The 11,372-nt window shown below is 47.7% G+C and overlaps 1 protein-coding gene and 1 pseudogene across 2 annotated transcripts; both read right to left on the reverse strand.

The window, feature by feature from the left end:
- Positions 1-381: 381 nt before the first annotated feature.
- On the reverse strand, positions 382-3,638 carry LOC109467479 (annotated as a pseudogene). The gene has a single exon (XR_002140083.1). The product of XR_002140083.1 is annotated as an adipocyte enhancer-binding protein 1-like (transcript).
- A 4,468-nt stretch (positions 3,639-8,106) lies between these two features.
- LOC109468586 lies at positions 8,107-11,003 on the reverse strand. The gene has a single exon (XM_019766893.1). The coding sequence runs from the start codon at positions 10,760-10,762 to the stop codon at positions 8,714-8,716; it is 2,049 nt and encodes a 682-aa protein (XP_019622452.1). The 5' UTR covers positions 10,763-11,003; the 3' UTR covers positions 8,107-8,713.
- Between the last annotated feature and the right edge of the window lie 369 nt (positions 11,004-11,372).

Raw genomic sequence — 11,372 nt, forward strand, 5'->3', positions numbered from 1 at the left:
ATGTAAGGCCCAATTGTAGGGTAGTTTATAACCTTTGTGTTGTTTGAGACAAGTGTAAGCTTCTGAGGTGATGTTTTCCCATAATACAGAACAGTGTTTGTCAAGCCAAGCTGTTGCCTCGGCGAGGAAAATGAACAGGCGTTGTCATTATGCACCATTCAATTTAAAGGGAGGGGCCGAAATACACATTTGGGTTAAGATATCAAAATCGCTCTAGGGAGTACCAATACACAATGGTGCTACCATCATGTAAGGTGACGCCTTAAGAAAGTTGTCTATTAAGACAGGCCACACCTGATCCTAGCATCGCCCGAGGGACCCTAGACAGCAGAATATGCATCATTATGATAAAGGAGGCAAGAAAAGAGGTCAAGCAAGTATGACAAGTTAAGTCAACTTTAATGAAAATGTAGAACGTTTATCTCTCACTCTCTCCCGTATGGTACACAGAATACAACCGACTCAAAGTTGTATGTGTCGCTAAACAGCATCAGATAATTTTTTATAAAAACATAAACAAATAAAGTGGGAAGCCCTTCATGATGGGTCGCACGCTTACAGTATGTACAACATTGTCAGACGCTGGTCTGAGGTAACCTAGTTCTGCTTACAACATGTGGGTTAATCGGTCACAAAATGCGTTAACTTAGTAGTAAAGGGGTTAACTGGTAGCACATTCGGTCTCGCAGTGCAGGCTTGCCTATAGATATTACAGAAGGCAATTATGAATAGCAGGCATGAACTCATTATGCAACTTATCATTAGATGAATTAAGACAATTGGGGTGTAACTAAAGATTCGCCTCCTGGGTTTCATCAATGAAAACAAAGCCACCAGCATAAATGCAAGTATCTAGAATTTAAGCATTAACAAAAGGCAAAAGAAAACACGTTGATAAGGATTTGACAACTATAGTACTGGCCAATGGAGCATAGAAGATACAAGCTAACCATTACAGGTCAAAGGTTAGGGCGTTACCTGATAACCCAGTTACATTCACAATCGCACAAGCAAGCTCCACCCTGGATCCGAACAAAACATTCGTACAGTCATGGCTATAATGACGTTTTTTCAGTGACCAGTTGAGACCCAACACCGAATTCTCCCGGTCTGAGACATCATCTCGAATGACACCAAAAGTACATGCATAATTAACGACACTATATAAGCCACCAGTTTTGACATAGCGCCAAGAAATATTGGGCCATATATACCTCTGCAAACGATCTGTTTAAAATGCCGCCAAATAATATTACATATCTACAAGTCACCCAAAGTCCAGACTGAAAATTATTACAAAAATTATACATATGATATGTAAGTGTAAGATAGATATTTTTCCCATATATTCAACAATGAGGTAATGGTTTGATGACATGAAACTTCATGTACAAATATGGCGGGTGTACAGTTTGTTTTTATATATATTCAGTACAGCATACTTTTCCCCATGTCTACCCTTGTTTCCCAGAAGGATTTAGAGCCTACCAGGTTGTACAAGTTCTTAACGTCCCCGGATCCTTTGGAGTCGTGGTGGTTGTTGATGACACCGTTGGGTTTGCTACGCGAGCTTTGTTCATAGTCGTTCAGCGCTTGAGAATACCTTATGGGTGCCTCGTTCTCCTTCACCACGATGGAGGTGTATCCATCGTCCTCGGAATCGTGTCGTTTTCTGTCGGACCCTGTTGGCTGCTGTCGGGCTCTTTGGGCGTCTAATCGGGAAATGTCGGTATCGGCGTCGCGAAGGGCTTTGGGCTGATACTGCGAGAACTTCGCCCCGGACTCCGGGGACATGCCCGGGGGAGGGGTCTTACCGAAAATGTTTGTCCACCTCGGCACGTCCTGACTCCCTCGCCCCGACGTCGGGCTGATGTAGGCCGTCGAAAAATCGGGCCAGTTTTCCTTATTCGAGGCGTCGCGGGCTTTCTCGGACGCGTTCTCTTCAGAACTGTCGCGTTCTTGTTTCTTTTTTTGGTCGTCGTCGCTGAAGATGTCATAATCTATGCCATCGAAGACGTCATCGATGAAAGCGTCCGTATCTACGATCCCAGAAAAGTCGATCTCACCGTTTTGCTGTGGTTTGGGCTCCTCCCGTCTCTCCGGGGCTGGTGGCAGGGGAGGGGGAGGGGCAGGGACTGGATGTGTCTCCAATGTTGGCTGGGGGCTCGGTTTTTTCGGCGGTTGTCTCCGCTCGTCGGACAGACTTTTCTCTGTCGACGTCCGTTTCTTGGGGATTTGAGCTTCCTTCTTAGTTGGTTCAGGCGAAGCCTTTTTCTCCAGTGCTACAGTGAACGGGGTGGGCTGTAGCAGCTGAGACAAGGGGCGTTTCGGCGCGGGAGATGGAGGTTTTAACTCTCTCTCCTCACTCTGAGTTCGCTGTTTTCTAAGATATCTCCGGCCGGATCGCCCTCTGTCTTCTGACTGTATGCTGACGTCATCAAGGGTCTCCACACTATAACTTAGTTCCGGATTTCTGTACACAAAACGCTCACCTCGCGGCGTATACAAGTCCTCCTGTTTCTTCTTCTCCTTCTTCTTTTTGTCCTTCTCGTCTCTCTTTTCCCGCTTCTTCCACGGAGCTTTGTCGGGCAGTGAAAACGAGCTTCTCCTGGGAGAGCTCTTGGTGCTGTCCTGGTCCGGCGGCGTGTACACCACCTCTCGCGACCCCCTCTCCGACCCCCTTTTCGATCTTCGGAAGAAACTACCAAAGCCAGACCCTTCCTTTTCGGAGTCTTTCCTTTTCTGCTGCGGGTACCCGGGTGTAGCAGAGTACCGATGGTTGCTCCCTCGATACAACCCGTCCCCAAAGGTTCGCTACTGTAGTCGCCATTAACGTACACAGACTCGGAATTGCTCCTCTGATACCTACGTTGGCCCCTATCCACGGAGCTGTACGCCGCGTATTGATCCTCCACAGGCCTGGGCTGCTGATGTTGGAAGGACGGGTTCCGTCGGACGTTTCTCTCGAATACTCTGGGCTCCGCTGGCCTCACAGTCTGCGTTTGCCACACTTCGTACGCCTCCTTAAAGGCCTTGTTTAACCAGAGCGCTAGCGCGGTAGAATGGGCAGACTTATGGCACACAAACGACATACACTCGAAAGGGTTTCCCCGACCCGTCCCTTTGACAACGATAGAAAACACCTCCTTGTGTATCCTGTCGGCCGCTCCGTACAGACAGTCGTGTATGGGCACAAAACTGACGGGGAGGACGCCCCTTCCTCCCCGGGGTTGACCCACCCTGATGCCCTGGGCGGAGATAAACAGTGTCGTCTTTGGCAGATGTTTCCTGGCGGCTTGTCGGAACAGTGAATTCACGATCGGCGACACGTAGTCCCGTCCTGCGGCCGCCACCGGCCCGCGGCCCAGGTACCGCACGTGAAAAATCGGGCAGATGGCATCGTCGGTGGTATCCGTGGCGTACCCCGATATTCTCCGTGTCGGCGAGTACGCCATGTTTGTCTCTGCAGTCTCTTCCGAAAATCCTTGGTTGCGCAAAAACCCGTTGGTCCGGTGTGTGTAATGAGGCGGCATCTAGGTGCGTAGTGCGATAGGAATGGAATGCGAAAAAACGCAGCTCCGTTGTTAGCCGCTGATTCGCGTCCCCTCGGCCCGGCCTCTCTCCGCACAGGCTCCGCCCACCGACGGGGGCCCGGGCACAAAAGAAAAGGGCGACAAAGACAATAACATATATCATCCAATCATGTTAAAGCGATGAATATTAATGACGTCAGCAGAATGTAGAAAAACCAGCCGTGGTGCCCGGGGGTCATCTCTCAGCCTGGATACGTGCATGGACGGGGGCATATATTACTACGCAGGTGTACACACATGTGTCATCTACTGTGACGTTGTGGATGTATATACGGCAGTGCCTACAACAGCTGTACCTAACTTTGTACATTTATGACAAAATCGATAACGTTTTTAGTAATGAGTAGGTGTGAGGCACGGCCGGACGTTAGTCTTAATGATCGTACAACCTTCTTTATGATAGCACACTGGTGTCTCTCTCTTTTTGGCGCCATTTTTCTGGCCGTGCCTTCAGGCGGAATAGCCGCCCGATTAGTTCTAGCAGATGTGAAGGCATGTACGTGTAAACACCTTTCAGGGCGCATTTGCCTGTCACAAAAGCCAATACGTTTGAGTCTACCATCTGCACGCACGCTCGGAGCCCGGTATAATAGCACCAGGATTCTCCTGGATAAATCTGACAGCTCCGAGCCGAGGCGTTATTGGGCTCCCATCCAAGAGGCGCGTTACGGGTGATGCCTACATTAACCTATATCTAGTAACCTTCTTTTTCCTAGCAACATGACAAACCAGCTGACTGAAAAAGCACTCAAACTGTATCTGTAGGTAAATGGTAGCGTGTTTACCGTGGATTCAGACCTTATCGGTAAAGGTGCCAAAAAATGTAAACAAACGGCAGAGATGTTTAGACAGCTCCGAAGGACGCCCGAGGCTAAAGGTGTCGGGATGATTGCCATTCTTAACAGGTAGCCTGCCCACCTGCGTACAGGTAACGACAGAAGTACCATTCTTCCCGCCTTAACCACGGTTTTTAAGACGTTCTAAGTGTGATATGCGAAGCACGTCTCACACCGACACCCGTACTGCAAAACGTTCCCCGAGGTAAAAGGAATAATTCAATGGTTCGACTTGAGAGCATTAAATCTGGAGTGGCACACTTTCAATTGTTGCACAACACGAGGGCTCCAAACAACAAGACCCCAGAGACCTCATGTCAAGAAAAAAATCTTTGCAATGGCGTTTGTTTGTGGCGTTAAGAGATTACCTTATACCCCCAAATTCCATTTTACCGTGAGGAAATCTCCAAGATACAGAGAAATTACTGACTCTTTTATATCCTACAAAAGAGACTAGACAACAGGAGATATTCTCAGTAAACATCTGTTCAGAGGTTACAATAGATCAAGAGTGATTCCGTGACGTCCGTTTTGAACGGAACTTTTAAGCTCATTATAGCAGCATCCACGGTCAAGAACGTTTCTTTGTTCTTTTGTCAAGATCTTTGAAAGAAATAGTTCGTGCTCTGTTGATAATGTCAAGTAGGTCTTTCCAGCAATAAACATGTCTTTTGCAGACGTTTAAAAGTAAATAGTGCCTATTTGGAGTAGATATTACTAATGTACACTGTTCCATAAAATCACATCTCTTACTTCAATGATCCTTTATTACATGAAGGGGTTTATAGACTTACTGTTGTCTTACTGTTGTCCTCCCTTCCACTTGTTTTTGCATGTGGTAAATTCAAATAAAGAAATAAAGACTTTTTGCTTAAAGATACTTTTTCAGTACAAAACAAGCCATTATATATGTGCCCATGGGCATCATTAAAAGGTGAAACATTCGCAGTAAGTGTTATGTTAAGACCAGTTTACAGAGAAACTTACGAAACTAAATTAAATATAAATCAAAACGTTTTCAGTCATTGAGTTACAGCTGCCCTATGTTCCAAAGAATGAGTTCAGTGGTCCAGACTATAATTGCCCTCTTCCTTGTTATGTTGTTGCACCTGCTCCTACCAAGGACAGATATACATCTTGTGAACTCTGGTTCCGGCCAAGGCTTCGTTGTGAACCACTGTATTTGTATTTTTTTTCTAGAGAAACTTGCAAATTGCACATATGTTGAATTGACCTGGGCTGACTTTATCACCGATCGTGTTTTTTTTTCACTTCAACTTTCACTCATAACCTCACAATAACCACTCACATGTTTTGGGTTACAGTACTGGACTTTGAGGACAGATGTTTGTTTACCTCAAACTTGAAAAGTTTAAGGTTGTACCCATTTGGGAAGTATTCACAAGGAAGCTTGTTCCATGGTGATGTAGTTCTAGGAAAGAAGTTTTCAGAATGGAACTTCCTCCTGAGAGATGAGAGCATGGACGCCAGGAAATGGTGTTTTGCTTAAACTAGTGCAGAGAGACACCTGGTTACTTGTAAGTGTAGTCTTTGTATGGCTGACTGACAACAACGTGATAACAAACTTGACATTTGCTAAAAGGGCACGCAAGAGACAGACATTGTGAAGGGCCTTAACGAGGCCAATTGTAAGAAAAACGAGGCAGTAATTTACTGTCAAAACTGTCGACGCGAACAGACAAATGCAGGTGCGCAGAAGGACTGATTACTAAGAAGCTGAAATCTGTCGCATCTGTCAGGGGATGAAGATAATGCGCCCTGAGGTATAACCTGGGCGCCGTGCCCGCCGGTGAAGTGGCATATTCGTGCGGAGTGTGGATCAGAGAACACCGCGGGAAACATGGGATTACATCAATCACCAACAACGGAGGAACCTGTGGTTACACCGATACACGCAAGTCACATCCCGGCAGGACGGCAGTATGTGACGGAAAGTGGACGCCGTACGTGAGCCTCGTGCATGTGAGGACAGAGCTCGCGTGCTGTCAAGGATCGTTTGTCTTTTCTGAGCCGCCATCTTGTTGACGTCACTTGGCTCAGCAGACAATGCCTACATGCGTCGTCAATGGAGACGGAATATCTTAATTACAGACGACAATTCTATCTGTTGTCAACATGTATTTTAAATTGACTGTTCTTCTTAAGAACTACATGTAGTTCCTTACAGGTGAAGGGACTTAAGCATTGTCGTCTTACTTGAATGTTTTTCAAAAGAACTCAAAGCTAGGAGTACAAAAAAATCAAGAAAAGGGGTTACCACTGTAAGGCCCCAGCATCAAAAATGACCGTAAACTATGTAGTTATTTTTGAATTGGCAATCGGCACTGAGATTGGACACACCAAAAAAGAGACAAAACTTAGACCAGAGTTTGACAGTACACCTGCATCAAAAAATTGCAAAAGCGCCGCTACGCGGTGACTTTGCAATATGCAGGTTTGAAATACCGAGTGAAACTTGAAAAACACATTAGAGAGACAGATAATGACCCATGATCTTTTCACTGCTGCCTGCTAGAGTTCCCCACTACCCCCACCATATCTTACTTCATTTTTCATATAGGACGACAGGACTACCAAACTGCCAGCTCCCAAGCTGACAACAGGACTCTCGGAAGTCTGGACAGACCGCTCAGCCACGACCTCTGGTGACGAAGTTAAACATGACAACTAATCAGTTAGTCGTTCACGGACCGTTGAGTACTGTCTCTTGGGACCTTTGATCAAAGTGCAAACGTACTGGTTTCGATTATCCATGCTATCATTGACACGCCCAAAGTGTGTATGGTATAATAGTACTGCATTGCGGGTCCCAGTCAAATGCCTCTGGATAAAGCATCACACAGTCAATGAGAAATGGTTCAGTAACAGGCATATATATTGGCTCGAACGACCAGGTACATCTAGCCATTTACTGCATTCTTATAAATCCGGTTGTGTAAACGCAATAATTTAGATACAATAGACACTGTAATTGCAGTTAATATTGCAATGAATTCGAAATGCTATGTCCATACGTACCACCATATTCGTATAATGATTGCCATAGAAAACACATCCATATACGAGCAAAAGTTTTGAGGTTTCGTCTCGCCGAATTGCGAAGCCATCGATATAAATTGCATGCATTCATAGAACCAAATGGCGAAAGGAGTCCCGTTTCCCATTTACCCATCTTTCCTAAGTGCCTTAAGAACGGAATGACATCTTATCAAAATCAAAACGCACTCTGGATAACACTTTATTTTCTTGAGTGCCTTTCAAAGTAGGTTAATCCTTCATAAATTTTCTAATGGACCTGAACAGAGTCTGTAGTTTACGATAATGACCGATGATTCAGAGACGACCCCATGCGTGGTCGAATGAAAAGCGTGTTGCCTGTGATTGTATCTGAGCAAACAAGATAATCGGTACCGGTTGTCACAAGACTCTATTGTGTCGCATGATAGACTGGCTGGTAATGGAGCCTACCATTGCACGAGGGGTTATCCACTACTGTTGTTATGTAGATTATACTCACACGTTATTTGGCACGGGGGTTCATAAATAAACACGAAATATCTTCAGAATAAGACACAAAAACGCTGGCATACTTTTCTTTATGGTTTATTACTCGTCTGAAATTGAGAAACAAGCATCGTTTTCAGTTGTAATCTGCATGTTTGGAAAATCAAGTGCATGTCATCATTTTTCAATCCTACTATGACATTGACGGTAACCACCATTTTTACTACGTTTCTGCAGAGTGCATTACAGATGCCAGGACAAGAAAAATGACTTTGGCATTTCAAACACTGATATGATTTATGTGTTGCGTGGCAAGTTTTACAAATCATATCTAATTCAAACGTCGATGATGAATAACAAATTGGTATACACATATTTCTTTATTCCCCAGACGCAAATAACTTAACGGACGGATCATTTCACATAAGTAACTTGTCGTCCCATATGCAGTTACTTAAGAACATAATTTAAGGCTTAATAATAACGTAAGTAGTGAAATATTAGCAATGAACATCATATTTCTGATGCATCGTTAATCATCTGCTTACTATGAGCTTTGCAGATCGATGTTGGAGGAATAACAATATTACAATAGATCGATGCTTCTGGTATCGCGTGAACTGACAAGACCTTGAACACCTCACCTGCGTGTGCTCTGATACCTGCTCACCTGACATTTCTTATTTATTATGTATTGTCTCGTAAACCTGCCCTTGCAACAAACACATAGAACTCATTAAACAATCAATCCTAAAGCACCTACAGCCAGCTATCTTCCGACTCCTCGTCGCTGGCGTTTCCGGAGTCCGTCATCTCGGCTACCGCCACGGCCATGGGCAGTTTCTCTCGCACGACTTCGGGGTCGACCTCGGGGTTTACTTGACTGGGCTTCGGCAGCTGCTGCTCCCTCCTCCCGAACATCTGGTCCTTTTCTCTCGCCCTGTCGGCGTCGTCTTCAAACCGGACCCGATACTGCCTCCTCTGCGACCTCCGTGTGTTGTCATGGTTCAGGACGGGAGACATGTGGTGTGCGAAGGTCTCGGTGTTGTTGCCATGGGACGGCTTTTGTTCCGCGGCATTGTCGAGCTTGTCGACCTTTTTCACGGTGTGTCTGGCGGGATTTGAATCAAAATCGGCGCTCGGTCTCGTCTGCGCACGCCCGCTGTTCAACTTGTCTGTGGGTCTGCCCTCTACCTTTCTGATAACATCCGCGTGTAAAGAGGGAGGTCGGACTTGTTTGACTTCAGTTCTGGTCGGGCTGGATCTAAGCTCACGTCTCCTGATGTTAGCCTTGACAGGGCTCTTCGGTGGGCTGTTAGAATTGACGTGTCTGAACTCAATCTCAGAAAACGTCTTCTTAGAAATAGATGAATACGGGCTTTCTGGCACAGTGGTCCATCGGGGGCGGAGGTTCTCTAGGGAAGTTGCCTTGCCGGGGCCCCTGATCTGATGATTGGTATTATCCACCACCTTCTGTGGAGACGAATGGCTGACGTCTCGCTTTGTCCCGACCGTCTCAAAGCCGACAAGCTGAAAGGTCCTGTTATTCTGGTACTTAACACGCTCCGGGGAACCCTGGGTATTGTCAGGAGGGCCCGGATGTAGGTCTTCGACGCTCTTGGCCCTCCTCCAGTTGTAGAAGCGCGTTTTCTCTACCGTCACCTTCAGACCCTCGGGTGTGATGAACTCGGTTCTAGTCGGTGAAATAGGAAAGCTGCCACCTTGTAGTTCGAAATGCTCGGCCCGTTCTTGGTTCTCTCCCGGAGGCCTGCCGTAGACGGCGTGGACCTTGTGAACCTCTTGCGGCGGGCCCCTGGGTGCCCCTGGGTTATGGTGATGAGGCTCCACGAAATTAGACACGACCTTGGCTGATCTTTGGTGAATTCCACCTTGAGGAAAGTTGGGGCTCCTAGGAGACAAGTCCTGTTGCGATCCTCTGCTGGGGACTGGGCCCAGCATGCCGTCTTTGGCTCCGTTGTATTCGTACTTCACCCATGTGTGTTCGGGAATATTGTCCAGGGATGCTGACTTCATGAAGGGAACCCGAGAACGTAGCGGGTTTCGCACACTTCTCAGGCTGTCCATGGGTCCTGTTTGGAACGGGTTAGTGGCAGGGTGGGCCAGGGTCCTGGGAGCAGAGGAGGGGCGTACTGTCGCGTCCTGGAAGTCCTTACTTTCATACAGGGAGGGTTCATACACAGAATACTGTAACGGTCTCCTGTTCTGTTTGTCGAATTTGAAGAGTCCAAAGCAGTTGGTCAAGGCGCGCTCGTCGTTGACGCCTAGCGGCTCCTCGATGAGCACGCCCGGGCTCCTGGGCCGGTTGACGGGAAGCCTCGCCTTCTGCCACGTCTCGAAAGCCTCCTTGAACGCGATCGTCAGCCAGAAGGTCATGACCCTGGCCAGCTCATGAGAGTCGCAGAAGAACGCGTGACACTGCAGCAGGCCCTCCATCTGGGCGTTCCGGACCACCACGCCGAACACGTTCGGGTGGATCCGGTCCGACGCCCCGTACGTCACCGTGTGGATGGGGAAGACGGCCTGCTTGTTGCGCTGGAACGGCCCGCGTTCCTGCTTCAGCTTCAGCCCGTGACTGCACACGCTCACGGTCAAGGGCTCGAGCTTGCGGCCAACACCCTCCTCGAACAGCATGTCCACGGGCTCCTCGATGGCGCCCCTCCCGACCTCCCCGTTCGCCGGCATGACGCCCAGGTAGTGCACGTTGAACACGGGGCACACGTGCGTCCCCTCTGAGCAGCGGTGGCGCTTCCAGCGGTAGTTACCGTACAACCGGGTCGCCATCGCCATACCTGCTTCTCCATCAATCTGCCGGGTGCGTGACACACTCCCGGCTCGGCGCAGCTGCCCGGCCCGACTCACTGCTCAAACAGGGGAGGCGTGGTCGGCTTTCCGCGGGATGTGATTTACTTCCACGCCACCAGGAAACTCCGTAACGCTCTTATTTCCACCAAATTCCCGTCTAACATGCTCACAGACCAGCTAAACACCACGGAGACTTCCCTGTCCTCCTGAAGACGGTTCGGCCCGTTAGCGCGACACGTAATGAATAGTGAGATAAGGACAGTCGCACGGGGAATACATTCAGGATAAGTCATTGACTAGATTCAACCAATCAGCGACAGGGTTCTGTCAGTTTGCACGCAAAGGAGGACATCCATACTTAACCAGTCTAGGCACGGATATGGCTACGCAACACAATAACACTGCAGGGCTAAAGCAGAGGGTTTGGGGAGCATTTTGACGGCACCGACTGCCAAAATCTATTCATATAGCCCCAGCATGGCGCTTTCCTTTGTTCTTAAATCTGTCCAAGGAAATCTATAGGCACCATCGACAAACAGACGTAGCGATTAGCTCAACGTATTGGAACATAATTCTCGCCATGATGCAGCGATAG

This window comes from Branchiostoma belcheri, unplaced genomic scaffold, assembly GCF_001625305.1.
Source record: "Branchiostoma belcheri isolate BF01 breed outbred unplaced genomic scaffold, Haploidv18h27 scaffold1, whole genome shotgun sequence".
Taxonomy (NCBI): domain Eukaryota; kingdom Metazoa; phylum Chordata; class Leptocardii; order Amphioxiformes; family Branchiostomatidae; genus Branchiostoma; species Branchiostoma belcheri.